This window comes from Ischnura elegans, chromosome 7, assembly GCF_921293095.1.
Source record: "Ischnura elegans chromosome 7, ioIscEleg1.1, whole genome shotgun sequence".
NCBI lineage: Eukaryota > Metazoa > Arthropoda > Insecta > Odonata > Coenagrionidae > Ischnura > Ischnura elegans.
In genome coordinates, this window is record NC_060252.1 from 114,407,405 (window position 1) to 114,430,721 (window position 23,317).

Here is a 23,317-nt window from a genome sequence, read left to right on the forward strand (position 1 = left end):
CCGGACCAAAGCCAGACCATTTGGAACTTCTTAGATCAAAAACATGTTTTGGGGGGCTATAGGTTGACTGGAGGGTGGTTAAAGGGGGGTTGGAGAGAAAAAGTTATATTTTCATGTATTGTCATCGGAAATGAAGAAGTGTGCAAAATTTCAGCGTTTTTGCTTCACAGGAAGTGAGTCAAATTTGAGTTACAAGATTTGTACCAGACAAACAGACAGGTTGGTGAGTTGATATAAAGGCTGGAAAAATGGAATCACTAATGTCTATAATAATATTCCGTGTGGGAATGTTTTTAAGTTCATGCATATTATAATTTTCTTAAAATATTTCATTAAAACAATTGCTCATTACTTATTTTTACTACCCACTTTTTTAGCTGATTCCTGAAAATTATTATCCAACCTTTATTGGGCAGAGAACACTTAAACAATGAATTTTTTGCTGCATGCAGCACCTTTTACAGGCGGTCCCCGACTTTCGTACACAATGCGTTCCCGAAAACTTGTACGAAAGTCGAACCATTGACTTCCATACTAATTAGGGGTTACGTTCCATAAGAGCGGAATATACGTACTAAAACCTTTTTTTTCTACAGATTTTATTTCAATTCACTAAATTTTAATAATATGTTAATACAATTCCTCAAATCATCTAATTTCTTTCGAAAATACGCAGAAAATGCAAATAAAAGTTTAAAAAACAAGAACTCCATTGGCTATCGAGTGAAACTTCCTCTTGGCGTTTAAGTTGACATTCCACTTATTATGTCCACTATAAATAAATGGACATATCATGACGCATAACATAATGTAATTGTTGAACCCCCACTCTGGATACCTTTTAATTTTTACACCAAAATTCGACATTTGGCAGGTGACATTCGTGATCATGTATATTTCGCATGTTATTCAAAAAAGACAAACTGAATTCGGGTGATATTTCGTGCAATATCGTTGCTGAAGGTTTACATGAATTAAACAGCACTCAAACGAAAAAATACAATTAGAAAGAACATCTTACTAGTTTCATTGAAAGCTATTTGATGATGTCTAGTCAACTTCTTTTGAAAAATATCTCCAATGAAGGCTTTCTTCATCTCTTGATAAAGGAGCCTATAGCAGGCAGTCTCTCTCCCAAATAAATCACCTAGATTAGAGTCAACTACTAACAATTCCCTTCATTGCAAACGTTCGTATTGTTCGCATATACTGCCATTTGAAACAATTGAATGTTGGGATGCGCAATAAACATTGCGGGAATTTAAAAAAAATTACAGACCAACATCCGAAAGTCCGAATTTAGCGTACGAAAGTCAAGTAAAAGGTGTCAATTTTGAACGTACGAAAGTGCGAATTGTACGAAAGTCGAGTGTACGAAAGTCGAAGACCGCCTGTACTTACTTAAAATAATATTTCTTATTCATAAAAAGCCATTCAAATCATTACAGACCCTAAATCCTGAAAAAAATGGCAGGTCCTCATTTAGTGTTTTCAATGTTGTCCACCCTGAAAAACATTAAATCAGGATTCTACTGTATTTTCATATTCAGCAATAAATAGATAGGGGAGGATGGGCAAGCAGAGTGAACTGTGCAAGCTCTTTCCACCCATAATGGAGGAAGCAAAATTTCCTGAAGGTATCCCAAACCCCGTCTCCATATGCTCTACCATTACTCTGTAAGGAATACCACAACAGTGCTTGGTAACTACTTTTTGATGAAAGAATGTTAAAACACATGTATTCAGAAATGCACAGTTGCTGAGGTAAAAGGACAAGTTTTATGACACCAAACTTCTTAAGAAGGATGATATGACTTTAACAATACAGTAAACTCTCGTCAATACAAACAACGTTATTACAAAGTTCTCGTTATTATGAAGCAAATAGTTGGTCCCGACGAAAAGGCCTATCCAAGCTGAAGTAAGAGAAACGTTATAACGAAATTTTCGTCTTTTACGAAATTACAAATCTCTGTCCCGGTCACGGCGGTTACAAAATGAACTTTATTACGAAGTTCCACGCACAAGCAATGGCATTTAGGTGGATATTCACTACGGTAAGTTTTAATAATCACACTACGTTTAAGTTCTTCTCGTGTATTGTGCCCAAGAACGTCAATTACGGTTCTTTATTCAGTTTACACGCTACATCATACAATAAGTAGAGATGTGCGAATAGTATCCACGAATACTCGAATACTAGAAAGTATTTGATATTCGAGACCTCGAATAGTTATACGAAAAGTACCGCCTCGAATACTTTAAATTTCGCGTCATACACTGTCGCACGCACGTTGTTGGTAGTTAACTCGGAAAAATGTAGAGAACTCTAGTCTTTTAGTGCATGCAGCGGCGTATTAGGCAAGTTGAGGAACTACATCAAATTCGCGGGTTAGAGCGGTGAAAATAGTTCAACGTGGAGAACCTAAATTGATCCGGGTGAAAAAATCCGAAAATCCCCGGTTTCCCACACCAGGAAAACCTCAGTGCCGTGGGATAGTAACTACGTAGCACAATTCCCAAAATCTGCTTCCCCCTCCATCCATCAGCCCTAGGCCCCTCCTCCGACGCTTTCCTCCTCTTCGAAATCAAACAAAAGGCCCCAGCCTAAGGTTTCGTATAAATGAAACGAAGTGTTTACCATGTGTCATTTATGGCTAATAAGGACAGGCACTTAGTTTGAATCTTTTCCAGGAGATGAAACTACCATAGGGAGAAACTCAGTGCCGTGGGATAGTAACATTGGCGCATTTCCCACAATTTGCTATCCCCCTCCATTCAGCACTCGCCTCACCCACTCTGATGCTTTCCTCTTCTCCGAAATCAAACAAAAGATCCTCGCTCGACCATCAACAGCAGCTGAGCTTCTCGGAAGTGGATGCAGTATTTTTTTCCGAAAACATATATCAGGTTACAATTTATGAGTTATGCTAACATCACAGTCAAGAACGAAGGGATATTTTCTGAGGATATTTAGTTTCTCCCTGCTAGCGATTCGAATTCATCTACTATTTCGTGAGAACTTCTAAAGATGGACTGAAAATAATTGAAGAAAATGCGGTGGAGAAGCGCGTGTATTTTGCAAAACGCCTCGGATTGTCCGCTAGCACCTGACAGCAGGAGTGGGGGTAATGCGAGCTACCTGTTGAAAATAAGAAGAGTAAATATGGGCGTGCCGCTGAAATGGCGTTTGGTAGATAAGAATGTATACATCAGACAGAAATCCGTCGTAGCAGTGTAAATGCCGAGACGGCATTCAATCATTTTCGTGAGGTGGTGTATCCCCTTAGAATATTTGAAAGAGATGTTAGTTGAATCAATTATATGCCCAATTGTTTCCATAAAATTAAAATATTCCATTAATCAGCTAAATTCCTGTTCGAATCCTTTAAAGGAAATAAAAATTACTCCCCAAAATCTTGTGTTTCTTGCTGCATAGGCAACCGAGTCAAACATTCCAGCATTCATCGTTTAGTATTCGAGGTATTCGAATATTCGAGCAATGATTTAATATTCGAATTCGATATTCGAGTTCGAGAAATCTGCTATTCGACCCATCTCTAACAATAAGCTTCATTTCTGTAGTCATGGTGACCCACTCATAACCGCTCGTAAATTGGACCTACAGTTAGGCCTCTTCCTACACACATTCGATTTACTAATTTTCAGAGATACGAGCATTCAAAATTTTCAAATTTTGAATTTGGCTCCTTTCGATTTGGCCAATGCTACGCGGTATGGCTTAAAGACACTCTCTGTGGGCACAATCTGAACAAAGTATGATTGAATCTAGTGTGAATTTAGGAACTGTTCAGCGTTTCGCCCGTTCTTCGTCGCTGCGGGGAGCTATTTTTTCGACTCCGGTTGCGTCGAACGCCCGGCTAGATCAGTTTGTCACAATCGTGAGTCAACGCATATGTGGTATGCAGTGTTGCATTCTGCAGGATAACCGTACTCCTCGATTCCTTGCATTTGCAGACAGTGTCATTTAAAAAAATGTAGCAATAAAATAAGACAGCATGATAAACGGTGCGAGAAGCCTCAAATGTGGCAAACACAGCAAAAATATTAATCCTAAATTTGTACGGTGCTCTCCAAGATAAATTTGGGTACTTAATAATAAAATGTACATTAATAATATAATTTAACAAGTCGCTTATAATTTTCCTTAATTATATCGAACATGTAAACCCCTAAAAGCACAAGCTATGTATGCTCATAGATTTTTGGCTATTTTTCAAAGTGTATGGTAAACGTTACCATGGGTTAATAAAAGACATTTTTTACATAGTGAGGTCAGTGCAACATAAATCCTTAATAAGGACAGATACTGGTCTATAACAACCCCATGTACTCTAATTATTCAATCAAAAATGAAGCCTCAGCAGAAACTTTGCAGCAGTCAAAATGGAGGCTGTAGGAGGAGGAGATATTGGTCCGGCGGTTCTAGTGTTAATTAATCTTTATAATAATAAAAACTTTCTATTGATACATTTTTTCCTTGATGCAATAATTATATTAGGTTTCAAACACCAGTCGCTTGAATCCTAAATTGATGGTAATCAGAAGTACATAGTATTTTATGAGATAAGAAGGTCTACCACTCTTGATGGTAGTCCTTGTTAAACCAAAATTGAACAATCAAAATATGGAGGAATTATAAAATAAAAGGATCCCGGGCAACAATGCATGTAGCATGTGACACTTACACCTTGAAGTGCCGAGAGGTGGGTGTCCCCGAGACGGTTGAGGAAGTAGAGGCGAGCGACAGCAGGGAGCAGGTCTGTGATGAGGTGGTGGTCGGCAACATTCGATGCGTACGTCTCAAGCCTCTTCAGGTCATATCGCGTAAGATACACTTCAAGCTCTTCAGACATCACACTGCCAGCTAGACAAAAATATGATGAAAAATGTCACTTTCGGAAAAAAATAAAGAACTAAACGATCATGATAAATCTACACAGAGTAATCTAACAATACAGGATCAACCTCAACAATGAGATTCGAAATAAATACAGTCAAACCTTAATAAGTGAGAGTTCACGGGACCAGCATTTCTTCCTCACTTACAGGGGATTGTTTCTCACTTACAAAGGCTCCAGAAAGACACCTCTCTCTCTCTCACTTATAGAGAGAGTTACAAATAAGGAAATAAGCATAGCAGAGTGCACGGAAGTCACAGTTACATACTAATTATGCATGTAAGTATTTATAAACTATATTTACTACGTTTAGGTACTTAAAGAAATTTATGAACACCTCTTGAGATAATACCACTAGTATTATTAATGTTTTTCAATTCCAAAAATCTAATCAAAACTAGATTGCTACCTTTTTTATACGACTCTACAACACTGTATCTTGATTCACTGGATTCCAAGATTCAACATTCTAAACTTCTGAATTTTTCTTTGAAATAATATCAATGTCTATCATTCTCTCTCAACTTCCGCCGAAGTATGCATCAGAAATTGATGGTCGAATTGAATTTGTGAAGAGCATGTTCCCTTCCAGTCAACATTTACTAAAATGCATACTGGTCAAAAGTTTAAGTGAGACATAGGTTTCAAGTCATTTCCTACAGAGTCGGAAGGTGTGCACACATTTTTCTGCTAGAAGCCAGCCAAAAAACCCTTACTTATAGAGGTTCATGGGGGTCAATGCTCAAAATTTTAGCCGTGCGCGACTTCATCGTCACGTGTGAGCTACGTGGTACAGACAGGGTTCCCACTCTAACTACATTATAAAATTCACGGTTTTTAGAACATGAACCATAGTCTATAGGGTGGCACACAGGGCCCACCACCTACCTGAGTCGGTCCACGAGTGCCGGGGGAGGAAAGGACCAACCATAAAAACTGTATGGGATCGATTCAGGTAAATTGCACATGGCATGGCCAGCTACCTGAGTCTGTCTGCGAGCCACGAGTACCGGGGGGAGGAAAAAGGACCGACCATAAAAACTCTTTGGCACCGACTCTGGAAGCTGGCGGGCCATGCACCACCCTACAGTATACAGACTATATTCCATTTTATTAAGGAGTTTATACAACTTCTATCATTATTCAGTAAGTATGTAATATTAACCTCAAAAATTCCATTCATGAATAATTTGAAATTTATTAAATAATAAAAAATCAGGATATTTTTATACACCCATGCATCGCATAGCGCAATTTCGATATAGCGCTAATTCGTTCCTCAAGGAAACATCGCAATTTAGTGCAGCCTAATCAAAAAACTTTAATGCTCTTATGACAAAACGTGAACTTGTGCTAAGTACACACGAAATTGCTATCACTTTATGCATATTAATAGTATTACTTGCCTCAAATCTTCTTTTTTGTTTATATGTATATTGATCGAAATCCATTGCTGTGCAATGGCCAAAAGCATTACTCGTCATTGGGTCCAGATAGCCAGCCCACCAAAGTGATTTATCTTGTCTCCTTGACAGAATGACATTAGTTAATTTAGATTATTAATTAAGCGTGGAGCTAGTGCAAATGAGTTTTTTTAGGCAATACGGTTTGAGACGTAATTTTTGGCGCCATAGGTTATCGGGCGATTGACTTCCAGGTAGAGGGTCTACGGCAAAGCCTTCAAGGTCATCGGTATTCACGGGGGAGAAATGGAGCGGTGGCCGGGTTGCGTATGAATAGCATCAACACATATAAGGGTCTGCTATAGAGTCTCAAACACAATGGCCTCATTCCCTCCCAGCAGTCATAGGCCCTCTGCATCTCAGGAATACAGCGCAGCAGTATAAGGTGATTTCGATAGCGTCATGCAGAGTAAAAACCAAGAGAACAATAGCAGAAAATAGGAAGGCGGGTAGAAAAATCAAGAGGTTATCAAGAAAAACCATAAACCTAGAAGAGAAATTGAAAGAGGTCATTTGCTTTTAAAATGTAGAGCGACAAAGCGATATTGTGCGGAAGTTTAAACTCACGATGCCTTATTCTGAATAAAGACGAAATTAAAACATCAGTGATCTCAACCGCACCAACTTCAACCAAGCGGTCAAGGCATACGGAAAGTTCATTGTGATCTGTACAAAAAGACGAGGGTGGTAATCGCTCCAAGAAATTTTGTGACAGCTTCGGTTGGTTCCAGAATTTTAAATGATAAGCAGGTATTTTCAGTGCGGCGATATCAGGTGAATCTGCAAGTGTTGATAGTGCAGTCACTGCAACATTTTCTGCTGAACTCCAAGCTGTGATTGAAAGTGGCTCCTTTCTTCCTCAACTAGTTTTTAGTGTTGACGAGACGATATTGTTTTGGAAAAGAATGCAATCTCGTTCATTCATTATCAGGGGAGGAAAAAAGGGTCAGGTTTCAAGGTATTTAAAGGATGTTTCACGTAGCTGCTAATGCCTTGGTGGCCTTCAAATTAAAGCCAGTTATAATTTATCATTCACAAACTCTGCGAGCAATGAAATGGTATTCAAATTAGCACTTGCCTGTTATATGGGGGAGTGACAAAGGGGCCTGGGTGACACAATAATTGTTTTTAGGCTGATTTGAAAATTCGTCAACTGCCAGCAATGCATTACGAACCCCTGAGATAGCAGATGGTAGCCCACTCACATAATAGGAGGGATTTTCATAAGCATGTACGAATTTTTTTTCCGTGAATAATAGTCTTTGAATGCGTGCCTACTATCTTTAAAGATATTTTAAACTTAAAACGTCTATATGAATAAGGTTTTCTAAGGCTATTAATAGGATAATATATGGTTTATAGGAAATTCGATACCCAACATCTATGCTACCAGGAACACATCCCTATCTTCCCAATGTTAAAACGCTCTCATATAACAAAAAATTCGTATACCACAAAGACCCCAACGAACACAACCCTTGCACTATACGAGGCATGTGTGTACCATGAACGTTCCTCATTATAAAAATTTTATTTCCTTTTCCTGACCTCAATATTGAACCCCTTCACTGACGGATATTTCTCAACAAATATCACAAAAAATGTCATATTATTTTATTACGTTTTTTAATTATTTACAGGTAGATATTAAATAAATAACATTCATTTAAGTGTTTTACGAAGTCATTTCTTTTAAAATTTACTCTTATTATATCACTTTTTAAAAAATTTCATGTATTTCTGCATAAAAATCAAGTAAAATATTTCACAATAAATATAGTCACAAAAAATACTCACAATAAAAACAGACGATGGAGTTTAAATATTAATATAAACTCCAAATTTGAAACACAGTAAAATATTACATAAACTAAGTCTATTTTTGTGGGGTACACTTTGAAACAAGGGGCAACGCAAAGACCCAAATTACAGTCAGGGCAAAAATAGCGACTCTCCCTCCTCACCATTTTTCCACGCGCATCTCGCTTTCGGGAGCACACAGCACACTCCCGAGTTGGGTTTAACTTATTTTCCGTGGGTAGGATTATGTCTGGGAAATGCCTCTCGGTAATTGGGAGGGGATGAGCTTGTGCAGGTGGCCTACTTGCCTTAGGGGAGGGAACACTTGGGAAGTACAGTTCAATGATTTTATCTATTAGGTCCAGCCTGTATTGCAAATGTGTTTTATCACCACCTGTTTTTCTATATAAAACATATGAATTCAATAAGCAAATTTCCATCAAATGAGAAAATAATTTTTTATAATATTTTTTCCCTCTTTTTCTTGGGATTGGATAGTCAGCCAAATGCTGATCTACCCTGTCAACACCCCCCATTGTCTCATTGTAATCGATGACTACCTTTGGTTTCATAACCACTGCCCCCCTTTTCTGCACCTCTCTCATTTCCCTGTTGTGAACTGTAGAGAGTAACATTACTTCCTTCTTGTCCTTCCAGGGAAAAACCAAAATTTTTCCTTTACGGAAAGCTGCCACATCCCCTTTCTTCATTTTTTTCTTCTTCAGCCCCTCTGGCATCCCCTTTCGTGTTCCGCACACAGTTCCATAAGTATAACAAGAATGAGAAACTAATTCCTCGGCTAGTTGTGGAGAGGTATAAAAATTGTCTGTCGTGACATAATACCCTTTTTCAAATGGTGGTTTCATAAGTGACAATACCCTTTGGGAGGACATTGGCTTACTTTCAAAGTCTTTGTCAAGAGTAGTGCATTTCCCGGTATAAATGATTGTTGACCAGACGTATCCAGTGCTGGACTCGCAGAGGACAATAGTTTTTATGCCGAATATAGCTCTTTGTACAGTAATTCGCAGAGGAAAAAAATGTTAGCTGTGAACACTCCAAAAAAACTCCACAGAACTGACACTAGAATTTTATGGAATAGGAGTGTAAGTAATCCAAAACAGTTAGTGGTAAAGGGACCGAGGCAAAGAAACCAAAACATGAGGGTCAGAGGCATTGGGAAGGGAAAAATGGTGAGAAAGAGTGTTTTGGGTCATGTGTGGCTGTAAAAAGGGAAAGTGGAGGGCAGTAGGGAAAAACCAGGGGCTGCATGAAAGGGAGATGGGAGGGGAGGAGGATGAAAAGGATGAAAGGGTGGCCAGGACAGTGCATAAAAGGAAAGGCTACATAAAAGGAAAGGGGAGGGGATAAAACAATGGATGAAGAGAAGGGATGGATAAACAAGGGGGTTGGAAGATAGAAAATATGCCTTCCCTGGAAGGGAGAAATTGCTGAATAGCTGAAGGTTCCATCTCAAATCTATGCACTGTCACAAATATTGACGAACTTACAGAAATGAAATAATAATCAGTTGTATTTGTAGCTAAATAATAAACTGAAAACTTAAAAACAAAGATATAGTTGGTCATTATAAAGAAAAAAGGCAATAAGACATCACTGAGCAAGTTGATTTTCGGTGCGAAGATTTTGACACCATATTGCTGAAAAAGAACATTATCAGAAAGTTCCCGACTTCTGTTACGTAGTTTACAGAAATGGCTTTCGAACACGCGACCTTTGGAATAGCAGCTTGGACGTAATATATTTATGAGGTCCCGTCGACTACACTGAAGAGTAAGTAATGATAGTTTTGCTTGGTAGTGTTTATAAAATGTTTGAAATCAATTTATTTACTGAATAAAAATATTACAACATCCTTTCCGATAGCAAGATTCGAACGCGCGACCCTCAGAATAGCAAGACGGCACTTGTCTGCCGACTCACCTCGGCTGTTCCAACGATTGATAAAAACTCTGTGAAAAGTCATCGCAGTTATTTATAAAACGCATTAAATATGTTTCTTTGTTCATTTATCACATCTCGACATACAATAGGTTTAGAAACATAAACATTACGAGAAATAATAGATTTTCCCCTCTTTTGGACCACGAAAAAACGTAGAAGTTTGCAGGATATTATGCATTGTGAAGACACGTATGCACTCTCGTGGCAAAACTATGTACTTCTAATAAGGGGACGAGATATCTCGTCCAGATCACGAAAGAAGAAGCGAACTTGACATAGGACTCAGTTTTTGCGCGTCTTCTTAGGACGAGATATCTCGTCCGAATCAGGGAAGGGGTTAATATAAAATTTGAATCTTGGAGTGTAGGTCTTAAAATTGAAATGTAAATTTTGCTGTTTATTTACAAACCATTATCAGGGCTTAAAATGAAATTGAGCATATAATTTTGATACATAGACATGTTAAAGGGTTACATCAATGTTTCTTGTTATAGTAATATAATAAAAAAGAAACATTCACTAGTAAATTAACAAAAAAAATATATCAAAGTCTAATTCTATAGAAATTTATACAGTAGAATCCTGATTTAAGGTTTTTCAGGGGGGACAAACTTTAAAACACTAAATGCGGAAAAACACTAAATGCGGACCTGCCATTTTTTCAGGTTTTAGGGTCTGTAATGATTGAAATGGCTTTTTATGAATAAAAAGTATTATTTTACGTAACTAAAAGGTGCTGCATGCAGCAAAAAAATTCATTGATTGAGTGTTCTCTGCCCAATGAAGGTTGGATAATACTTTTCAGGAATCAGCTAAAAAAAATGGGTAGTAAAAATAAGTAATGAGAGGATGACAAAAGGGTAGTTTCCTTCATCAAAGAAAACGAAAAGCATTGATTGCGATTAGTGTATTCAAAATATACAAATTATTTCGTTTTAGAAATAGCGGTTCAGACGAATGGCAATGGTCCATTTTTATCCTCATTTGAAAAGGGCCAGATTGGCGCCTATGCGATGCCACTCCACGTGACGTCACAGGGACTTAGTTTCTATACGAGAAGATGGGAGTTATACATCATCTGAGGTTACCAATGCATGCATGAGGCTCAGCTCAGGGAAACATGTCTTAATAATCACTTATTAAAACTGGCTAAGGTCGGAAAGTTTTCTTCATTTGATAAGGTATTAATAATCCTTATTTAACCCTTTCACTCCCAAGCATTTTTCAATATCCATACCCAAAATTCCCAAGGGTTTTTTTATGAAATTGTTATTACTTTTTGTAAAAATTCTTATGGATTTATTTTAGGCTTTATAGACATGAAAAAAATCACACATATGTAGAAATAAATGATGTGTTCAGAAATGTTAATTATCATTATATATAATTTTCAGTTTTGCAATAATAAATTTATAAACTTAATACTTTTAAAAATGTTTACGAAAAACACAACTTTATGGCTTATTTATTCATAGTATTGTTTTTATTTTGCAATTATTGAAAACTGTATTTAATTAAGAATTTAGTTTATGACAGATCTACTTAATTTTTTATGCATAAACAGAAAAAATGTTGCCATAAAAATTTAATTGTTTAAATCTTTCTCAATCACTTTCGACCAGTGCCTAAGCCAGTCTTCTGTAAAAAACAATGAAATATGTATATAGTCATATATATAGGCCTTAATTAATACAAATTATTGTTAGTTTAAATTATAGCTAAAGGAATTGTTTAAATGTTAACATTGCATTTATTTATACATATGAATGAATTAAATATGCAATGCTTTTTCTATAAAAACGAAGGATAACATATATGATGAAAATTGTTTCACGGAGGATTTTTCATTATTTGTTCAAGTTATTTATGTAATAAGTACATAGGTACACTTTTGATTAGTTTATAAAAATATCACGAAGGAATAAATTTTTCCTTTTGTTCACAGTCACTCTTTCAGCACTTATGCTTATGCAAACGCACCCCATGCAAACCCCTGTTGTATCTGACGCACACTGTTCTGGATCTTCTTCTTTGTTCCTTTGTGCTGCAGACACAGCATCTGTATTCTAATGTCCCACCCAGTTTCCTTATTCTTTCTCCTTATTCTTTTCCTTTCATCTAAATATACATAGAGCATCAAGTCTGAAGAGTCCATACCTCCCATATACTTGTTATATTCCAAAATTACTTCAGTTTTCACAGTTTTTTTCTCGCAGCCTTGTCTCAATTTTGTCACTTCACTATGCTTTGTAGTCGCCTTGCTTGAAAGAAGGATCACAGGTCCTCATTGAGAATTTTTTTCCCTAAATGCACTGGCTAGAATACACCCGGAACGGCAAAACATTTTTTCCCCGATGGTGAACTTCTTTTTGAAAAATACGGGCAGAAATTTTCGGTTTTTTGTGATAGTTCCTGTAATATATGTTCCCATTTGGTAAAGTTTGTTCACGAAGGGAACTGACATAAAAAAATTGTCCACAAAAACATGGTAGCCTTAGTATAAATAATTGTTCATCTGAAGGAGTTTCAATACCACTGTATACCCCAGCCCATGTTCCAGCCATTATGGGTGATATTTTCGGGAAAAATATCACACACCACTCAAGAAAGGCGCTAGACTTTTATGTGCAGATTTCGCAGCAATGATGAACTTTGACGAAAATTCAAATGACTCAATGCACAGAAAACACAACGTGAAGAAACGTATCCAAACCTCTGATACGCGCGAGCTGATGCAAACATAAGCCGTCGGGACTCCGCATGCAAACCATTAGATTAGTAACGCATGACGTTAGATGACGCATTCTCAGGAGTTGCCCACAAAGTAAGTGTTAGCAAAGCAGTGATACAATGAATCACTTACGTAGATAAGGAAGATTAGGATAAAAAACTGTGAAGCCATCACTTTCACGGCGACTATTCGGCGACGTTATCGGCCACTTGCTGAGGTTCGCTGAAAACATTTTATTCCCGCGCTACGCACGATAATCTTACTGTGTACTCTTCCTGTAAACAAGAAGTATTGTTTCCGTGTGAATAAAATTTAGTAATTTGATTCGGATAAGAAGATTCCTTTGAAATGTATGTTGATACCGAAGAAGGATTTGATTGTAATGAGGAGACGCCAAAATATAATTGCAGCGGGGGAGAGATTAGAGGTTGGATAAAATGTTACGTCGTGGAGAGTACGAAGTCATAGGTACCAATGTATTACATGAATAAAGACGCACGTGATGTAGTCAAGTGAATACAATAAATCACGCGTAAAAGCGTGCATAAGCTTGTTGAGAATATCATAAGGTCATAAGTCAGCCGCCGCGGCAATTTACGAGAGGAAAAAAAGAAGTTCAATAAGCTGTAAGTGTACATAAAAAATTATAGTCAAAGAACATTTAAATTAGAAAATTATTAAAATTTATCCTCTATATCACTTATAAACGAAAATTATAAACGAAAACTAGCATCAACGACGGACAAATTTTCTAATTTCGCATTGTTATAAAGTGGCGTAAGAATTTCGAAATACGAGTTACATTTTACAAAGAGTTGCCGAAATAACGGCCATTAAAATGTTAAAAGTATAAATTAAATTATATTAAAAATACTTAAGGATAGAAAAATATGTATACATTCATTATAAAAATAAATTAAATAATTAAACATTATAGTTTATGTGAAATATTGTTCTAAGCAAGCGGCCGATATATCGGCCGCTTGGGCGTATTGGGTAGGAAGGCCACGGCCGATATATCGGCCGCTTGGGAGTGAAAGGGTTAAGACAAGCGCTACCAGCCAGCAGGGTACTCAGCTACCCGCTAGCAGCCTGCGTCGTATCAGCGCTAAGCCTCGCCTCAAGGTCACCTCACAGGGGGGCAGCGGGAACCAGAAATAAGTCTCACGGAGAGATTTCCCGGCATTCATACTTACGCGTCGCGTTTTCGCGCGCTTGAAAATTTTCACTTTTCATTTAATCGCGAAAAATAGATATCGTCATTTAAAAATCTAAATGCGTGAAATACGTACTCCAAGTGTAATAATCTTTCGATTTAGGCAATAAAAAAATAATAGGAAACCACCCTATTGTTTTAAAGAAATATTTTAAGAAAATTTTAATATGCATCAACTGAAAAGCATTCCCACACGGAATATTATTATGGACATTAGTGATTCCATTTTTACGTACATTTCAGTGGTCTCGATGAAATTTTAAATTTTTTTCTGTAAAAGTGACATGTAGGCGACTATAGCATTTCTAATATAATAAGAAAAGGTGTAAGTAGGTACTCGAAAAATCGTCATTGCATCTATAAAGATGAGTGAAATAAAGGGACAGCAGAAGATCGCTAATCCCGAAATCTAAACTACCGAATATCTAGTAAAAGGGAGATTTTCTGGAATTATACCAACTTAGCGTTTTCTGTTGCCTCGGCGAAACGAGGGATTTATGAGCCTTTAAAAAGCCTCCCGTGCGCACATTTTGGATTTCGAGGTCATCCAAAAAAGGAGAATCTTATTTCTAGTATGCGTACAAGTCGATGGTGATTCAACTCGATGATGGCACCAGATTCGTTGTCATATATCCACGGCCTCATGCAGGTCGAATGGAACCAGGAGAAGTTGTTTACGCGGCGCGCTGATCACCTTGACTCCGACTCACCTTGTTTCTCTGCAGCTTTTAATGAAATTTGGTTGGACCTTGAATAACGATTAGCTAAACTTTAAGTTAAGTGAAAAGGTTTAATCTTCCACAAAACTGGATTTCATCAGAAAAATTGTCAGTGCCTCTGGAGTTTGGCAATTTCGTCAGGGTTATGATGTCGAAGTCAACCACCAAGGGATACCTGCCGGATTTTCGTATTTTTCCGCGCTCATCTATTCTACTATGAGTATGCGGTGATTTTTTTTCCAGTATGAGCGATTTATTTTGAGTCATGGACCGTGATAGTTCGTCAAAACTCCGATTGTCATTCTCTTTTGACATTAATTAGCACCAGATAGATATTTTTGAATCGACATCGATATCAATCAGCCGCGTGTCGGTAAATTGGCTCCGGGATATGTAAATTACGATGTAAAATAATGTTGTTCCGCATGGAAAGAATGCTCTCACTCACGGTCATGACAGGGGAAACGCTTCCTCTGCTCTTTCGCTGTTCCTCCGTGGAAACTGACCTTGGAATGGATTACAGAAAGAATCTTCTAGTGAACTGCGCAATTGATATTGGGCCTCCTCTTTTGAAAAGAGAAAGTAGCCGACTGGAAAAATATTGGGCTAATAATGGACTGCCCGTAGGGAGTAGAGTTGAAAGGGGCATAAGCTATCAATTGAAAACATTAGGTACGAGAAAACATTGTAGCGGCCCTCGGAGGATAACTCGAGTTGAATAACGATCGTGTCATCAGTCGTCACGTATCATCGAAGTCAAGTTCAAGAAGTGAAGGATAAGGTAGTTCGAGGTTATTAAAGGATGACTTTGCTCCATAGATCGGATCTGATACAAAAAGTGCCTGGTCTTTGGATCAGAAGGGGAGCGAAACATTACGAGAAGACAAATCACCCAGCTTGCGAGTTGAAGGTCGCAGCGCTGCGCTCGCGGTAGAAAGCAGTTGAAGAAGCGTTCCCCGGTAGATTCTATCGACTCTTGGTAAACTTTCATGAGACTGTTCTTGTTGATGAGCATAAATTCGAAGATTTGGATGAACCGTCATGAAAAAACGTTAAATCGAGCAAAAAAATCTTGAGCGGGACAAATTTTTACGACCATAAATGCGGAAACACTAAATACGGATAATTTTTACATTGTCCTAATAGGGAATGAATCGGGACCCAAAAAAATAAACGCTAAATGCGGAAAAACGTTAAATGCGAAGACGTTAAATCCGGATCCGACTGTATACCTTTTTTTAATGTTTATATAACTAAGAATCATGGTAACCTATCAATTTTGGTTAGTTAAATAATTAAATATGCTTAAGTTGTCAATGTCGATCTTATATTACAACTATTTTTGGTTTTGGAAATATATAATGTGTCTTAAAATAATCTTTTTGTTCAATTAATTTCAACGTCTAAAACAGAAATAGTTTCATTTTTTCTAGGAGCCGGGAGTCTCGACGGGTGTCGAGAAATCTCGAAGGGGCGAGACTTCTCAAGTCTCGTCAAGATTCTCGATCCAGGCAAAACTCTTGCCACGTCGAGAGTCTCGTCCCGACAATGCCGAGAAATGAAAATCTCGTCTCAACCGTCGAAAGTCTCGCACGGCCCTAGTAGTTACCCAATCATGTTAGTAAGAGAAACCAATAAAAAATGCAGTAAAAAGTACTTGTCAATACATTCAAGATAAGAGGACTTTGAAATTACTTACGATTACTGAATGTAGCAATTACTTTACTGTGCTGAACAATCAAACACGAGATGCATATTACACGTTAAAAGTTCTTTTTGAATAAATGTGTTTAACAAAAATTGCCAATAAGTTACCATAATGAGTTACCTGACGATGTTCCCAGTAAGTGGAATGAAACGTTGAGAGAAATATTAAGCACGCAGACATACACCCGAAAATGGATTATAATAGTGCAGTTACCATAACAATTTGATTAGTTTTACATTGATAAAGCAAACCGCAAGACTTAGTATACATACCCATAGATGTTTTTGAGAATACTTTGTTCTGAAGAACTCCGAGAGCTACAGAGGTTTCAAAACGGCGAAAGTGGAAGGCAAGGAGAGAAATAAAGCGTCGTCGAAAGTCTAACCAGAACTCTCGCAGCCACGTTCCTTTCTCTCTCGATGCCGAGCCGTCGTCAGCTCCACCCTCACTCTCTGCATTCAGTGGATTGATCATAATACACGTGTGCTCTCCAGTCAAGTCATTCGGAGTTTGCCTGCGAAGAAAGATGAAAATAGTTCAGTTCATTATGCAATATGCATCCAATTATAGATCGTCATTATAGGTATCCAATTCAGTTCAGAGCCTATTTTCATTTTTAACCATAAAAATGCTACGCTAGACCGATGCTTGACTGACGCTCAATGCTTCGAGAAAATGGCCCCCTTGTTATCAGGCGGAAGAACAAATAAAGCGGATGGTTTACTAACACGTGTACATGCAGCATATATTTGGCCATGAGAAAAACATGCCGTTTATGGATTCAGAGTGCAAACAAAGAAAAGACAGTCAGTGCACTCCCTCAGTCTTTCAAGCAACGGGACTACGAACAAGGGAGTCAAGGGTGTACATTTCATAATTTGCTATTCTGTGACGTCATTTGCCATCAAAGCAAAGGTGGGTTAGCTATGAGATTATATGAGGTTGGAATTTCCAGTCCACCACCACATGATACGCTTGTTTCTTTGAAAATTGTGCAGTTTATGGACCATCCTGAATTTTAGTATCATCCAGTTGTAACTAAAAAAATTTTTGGCTATCAATTAGAGCTTAAAAAACCCAAATATCATCAGAAATGCATCGCTATTGGTCTCATTCCTATTTAAATCTTGTGCATGTCACCCAATATTCCAAAGCTATCAAGACTTCTTCCAGCCCAGGATGTCACTTGTCCAGCATTTGTCCTCCAGAAACAGAGAATTAAAGCAGGTAGGCCGTAATAGGTCAGTTGGTGAGATGGGGTAGGGATGAAACATGCTTCGATTGTTCTCGAGTAACTTAATATTTTCCTTCGAAGCTAATGATTTATGGCATGTGTGGTCTTGGAAAAAAAAAATACATCAGAGGCATGGGCTGATGGAGGGTCTAAGATGGTTTTCTGAAATCTGCGACGTAGTTACTTTTGATGTGGTTATTATCCTATGATGCTGAGATTCCCAAGGTGATGGTTCAATCTCTTGGGAAGATTCATATTACATCCCTGTTGTATTTTGTCTTAAAATATTCCACGGCTGAATTTCTGTAACACAATCCCTGCAAGAGGTTTTAAAGAAAATGGTTCGGAGTAGGATAAGCATTGCAGTGTATTGGCACATGCAAAGAGAGGATCGTAACTCTTTCCACTCTCCCGTATGGGATGCTGCATTCACAAAAGCATTAATTTGCTGAAGACATCGGATCCAGATAAGATGTTTTTGGCAAATTTGAATCCGAAGTATCCAATGATGGGCAATATCTGCGGATATTTGGATTCGAGGTATCCTATCCAACCATCTCTAGTATCAAATTGACACTCTCAAACAATAATACAGTAAAACCTCTATGTAGTGAACCTCTTTACATCATAAACCTCCATACATCATATCAGCCCTATGGTCTGCAAAACGTACCGAGACAACAAGAGATCATTAATGCAGCTGTGATTACGTACATGGAATGACATTTTCAGCAATAAATGTTTCACTCTTCTTTTTTCTTATATGGTACCTTTAATATGCTGTAATTTTCACGTTAATCATTAGTTGTGGCTATTTTGTTCAATATGAGAGCATACCTGAAAGTAGATAAGAAAAAAGGTATCCAACTATCCCAATCATTTATAGTGACTGTTGAATTGAGAAAGATCAAATCACTTTCTCTCGAATCATGGTAAAAATCATGCGATAGCGTTCGCTTTCTGTAAATATTAAATAATAAATATATGTTCACTGATGCATGCATGTGTGTTTAAACACATAAATATAATGGCTTAAAAGACAGTAGCACCATTCATTTCCCAGGGATATGAAAAAATGGTGCCTACCACTAAAACCTCTCTATAGTAACCTACATACATCAAATTGCCCAAATTTTGGTCCCCTCCATTACGATGTAAAGAGGTTTCACTGTATATCTAAATCTAATCCTATCCCTAATCCAAAACAAATATTGGGTCCAACAAAAGTAAATGAAAATAAGAATACTGCAGCAGAAGGCCGAGGTATCAAATGGAGTACTGAAGTTTTAAAATGAAATACAATTAACTTTACCAGGATTTTTTGGGGAAATTATGTGCAGCTTCACGAGTCTACACCATTTTCGTGGCAGGGTATTTCAGTCACAATGAAAAGCTTTCTCGGCAGGAAATTTTGGGGGAGAAGCAGGGGCGATTAGTGTGATGGTGAGACATCACTGGCACTGACTCTTTGGGAAATTTCTTCTGGGGGGATCAGGGGGAGGGAATTTTGCTGGGAGAACTTGGACGGTACTTATTGTTACTTGAAGAATGGTGATGATGCATACGATGCCGATGATGGCATGTTGAGCTGATGGCCACGAAAGTGGGTTGAGACGAATATATGTCTTCTCTTCTGCTGGTTGGGTCATCCACTTCCTCGGCTAGCTCACTGACCAGAGGGATGCGGATATGTGGATGTGAAATTTGGAACTTCTACTGTTTCCCAACTATTTCTTTCTTTCTTTCTCCTGTGCAGACCGACTCTCTTCCGCCTCTTATCTCCTCCAAATCTGGACCGCTGCAGCAAACCACAAGTGACATACATGCGCAGGCGGCTGTCAATCAACCAAATTCTTTTTTCAGGCATCATGGCAGTACCTAAAAGATTCCCTCGGAGCATGTGGGAGATCGCGGAATACATGTCCATTTGGGATAAGCCCTATTTGACCCTGGCAAAACCTTCACTGATGGAGAACGGTTGTGAAGGAGTGGGGTGGAAAGTGAATCTGCGGGTTTATTCACCCGCACTAAGTCTCATATTGGGGAGGAGGGGGTTTGAACAATCGTCCAGAGAGTGGGGGGAGGGTGGGAGAAAAATGGTCCAGTAAGCGCACTCACACACACACACACCTGACCATGACAAAAGTCCTCGGTTGATTCACGCATAATGCATATTTTGCCTCTCATTTGGGTGCATTTTTTGTAGCCCGTCCAATATGGAACGGCTTCAATATACAGATCTGGATGCCTACAGAATACATCTAAGATTAGACAAAAGCTGCAATCCTAAGCGATAGCACACATATTTCCAAGCTTAAAATTTGAAATATTACTGTAAGTAAAATCTGGTAGTCATGCAGGAGGTACCCACCTCAGGTAAACGGGAACGAAAGAAGCACGTTTCCAGAACCTTAGCAACTGTGAAGTGAGCCCATATGACACACCAAGGTAATCCAGTTCTTCTGCTTGTCTCTCACTCAGCTGCTGTAGAAGTGGAGGAAGGGATTTTCTTGGAGCTGAAATGAATCATTAGGAGTGAAAGGAGAGAACACATAATTAGAGATTTGTGAAAGTGGATTTATCTTTTGCAAAAATTCGTTTTAAAACTATGTGATTTCGGTGTTATAGAAAACCTTGGTGTTGTTATTATAACGTTCCAATTTTTTGTTTCTGAAGAAGCTCATGAAGTTGACAAAAATGCTAATTTTATAGTGCGCGGAGTCATTTATTGCACGTATGCGTGTCTTGAGTTTTGAATTTTTCATAAAACAAAAAATAAATCAGAATTGAGAATAGAATTTCTTTTAAAATGATTAACTATTCATTAATATATTATGCACTGAAGTCCAGATATAAATTTGCAGCGCAAGTACAGCGGCACATAATTTTGACGCCGACAGTAGTAATATATCTTGATGTGCTATTTTAAATTGTTTTCATGATAACATAACAAAAATCATTGTGAGCTTTGAAAAATATGCAATCAAAAAGAAACTGGGACCAAGACTCAGGACGGAGAGCCAAATTCTACAAATAAACAGACCTATCCTTATTTTGAAAACTAAATACGAAGACCAAGCTATAGATATGACTCGCCCATGACACTTCATTCTTTGCGTTTATTTGTAAAGAGTAATACTATCAGAAAGAACATGAACACTTGTAGCCCTTCAAAGTTTCTAAACATCAATGATGCACACTAAAAATGGAATCAACTCACATTCCACACAAATGACTAACCCAATTTCTCTGTCAAAAGTTTCACGTTGTCTTCACTAGCTCCATCATCCTCCTCTTCATCGCTTCCTTTCTCGATGCCTTCATCCACCTCAATCCCGTCTTCTGGTCCAACTTGGTCTTCTTTGTCCATCTCTGGAGGCAAGTACGGCACTCCTCCACTGTAGTACAACCGCAGAAGGGACAGGGCTCTGCTGCCATATCCCATGCCCTGGTAATCTGGGTGCGTGGCAATCCGCACCACCCGTGCACCACACAGGGAGGGAAAGTCAACGTCCTGGTACTGCTGAGCGACTGTCCAAGGTATGAGGTCACCCCACGCTCGTCTACCCCGAGATAAACCACTTTGTACAGAGTCCCGTGAAACACCACCTTCCAAGCATATCTGAAAAAAGGATATCCCTCATCAACACTTTCAAACAATCACACATGAAGTTATGGGATACAACAAAAAACTACAGTTGGCACAAAAATTACGTGTGCTCAAGTTCATATATGAATACAGTAAACTCTTGATTATGCAAAGCAGGATACAGCAAAATTTTCCATGATACGAAGCGAAAACATGGTCCTGGCGAAAAGCCTATGGTAAATACATGGCGCTATTCAATTATAAGAAGTTTTGATAATACGAAATGTTTTGAAATCATGAACATTGGGCTTGGTCCTCAGGAGAAAATGGAATTCGTTTATATGAACTAAGGCAAAAAATTTGTCAACAAAACTAGTTATTCTGGCGAAAGCAGCAAAAAAATCAGTGCTTCTGAGTGTGGTGCATCAAAGTGCAAAATCGTAAATGATAGTGAACTCTTATGAGGGAAAGCCTAAAAGCTTACAGTAGGAATCACAGAGAAGTAGGAGTTCAGTAAAAATATTGTGGCTGGCACAATTTCCCTATCTACGTGCTTACTCGTAAACAATGCATCAACAATACTTCGTCGTTTTACATGTGAGGAAGGTCACGTGGGGTATTTCTTACACTCCTACTTAAACCCCACATGATTGAATCATAACAAGTAAATGTTGCAAGTCAATAAAAAATTGATCAAATTCCAACATTCTTGCCGGTAAATATGCGACCTCGTGACAATAAATTTGAAATCAACAGTTGGATATATGAGGAATGAAGAAAATTAAGACAATCAATGATGGAGGAAATATTTTTCAGTTTAAAGTTTCTGTTTGGTTGTGAATTTACCAGAAAAAGTCGAGCCTCGCCACCTGTTGGCGATACCACGAATTGTCGGGTTTTCGTTTTGGTTTTGTTTTGTCACTCCGAGAATGGGAGTGAATAGGCAGTCGTCCAGTGAACTTCGCAAGCGTATGAGCAACCCCAGGAGAAGGAGCCATGCCGCGCCCCCGACGGGAACAACAGCAGTGGTGAGTGGTATGCTACCGGCCCGGCTCGACTTTGATTTAAACAATATACAGTCCACATTTATTATCAACTTTCGGAAGTGATCAGTTTCATTTTAGAGACAACGTTACATTTCGGAACGGGAAAGGTCGGGGAAAATACTGCGGTTGTCAACGACTAGGTGGGGAGATGTAGTAAGGATATCACTGATGATATAAAACTTTACACACGAGCCCATATTGAGGGCGAAATGGCTCCTCTATTGCCAATTTGAACAGGGTTTTCACAATCCTGTGCATTAAGTGAAATACACTCAATGCTACATTGAGACTGCTTTCAGATGAATGACTTATTGCCGGCCGTCGTCCATGTGAAATTCAGGTGGTTTTCAGATGAGATGACTTTCACCAATGCCATGTGCTGTGAATGGCAGCCGGTGCAAAATCTGTTCCTATGAAAGCGGTCTCACGATTGAATAATGAACACATGCAGCAATTGTTCAACATACGAGCAAGATACATTCCCAGAAATTGCTTACAAGTTGATAAACCTATGCCCGCAGCATATTCAAGACCAAAAAGTGAAAAAAAAGAAGATTTAAAAGCCACTTATATTCCCAATTAAAAATACACTTTGAAATTATTATTAGGGACATATTTGCTGATTTTATGAGACAATTTAGAGAAGAAGGGTAGCTTTACCCACTTGGTTGTGGATCCTATGATCGGGGAGAGAGCATTGGAATCTTTAATGGCCTGTTTTTGGCATGAGCGATTTAAAAGGGTTTCAATCAGGGAATCCTTAATTCCATTTGTGGAATACAATAAAGTTTAATTTATGTCTATCAAGTCAAGATTCCACCAAGTAAGCTCGCCAAACATTGATTTCAAGTATTTTTCTGGCCTGATGCAACTTCTGTGAACTTTTTATGCTAATTCTTTTTTGCAAGAATAGCAAGAAATGCA

At 38.2% G+C, this 23,317-nt stretch overlaps 1 protein-coding gene across 2 annotated transcripts in view; it reads right to left on the reverse strand.

Moving 5' to 3' along the window:
- Nucleotides 1-23,317, reverse strand: part of LOC124162938 (RNA cytidine acetyltransferase) — an 82,436-nt gene that overhangs the window by 27,177 nt on the left and 31,942 nt on the right. For both annotated transcript variants that reach the window (XM_046539695.1, XM_046539696.1), the window contains exons 11-14: nucleotides 20,999-21,380; nucleotides 20,130-20,274; nucleotides 16,797-17,038; nucleotides 4,710-4,888 (exon numbers count right to left, since the gene is read on the reverse strand). In XM_046539695.1, the coding sequence (XP_046395651.1) occupies nucleotides 4,710-4,888; nucleotides 16,797-17,038; nucleotides 20,130-20,274; nucleotides 20,999-21,380 (948 nt within the window). The remainder of the gene's footprint in view (nucleotides 1-4,709; nucleotides 4,889-16,796; nucleotides 17,039-20,129; nucleotides 20,275-20,998; nucleotides 21,381-23,317) is intronic.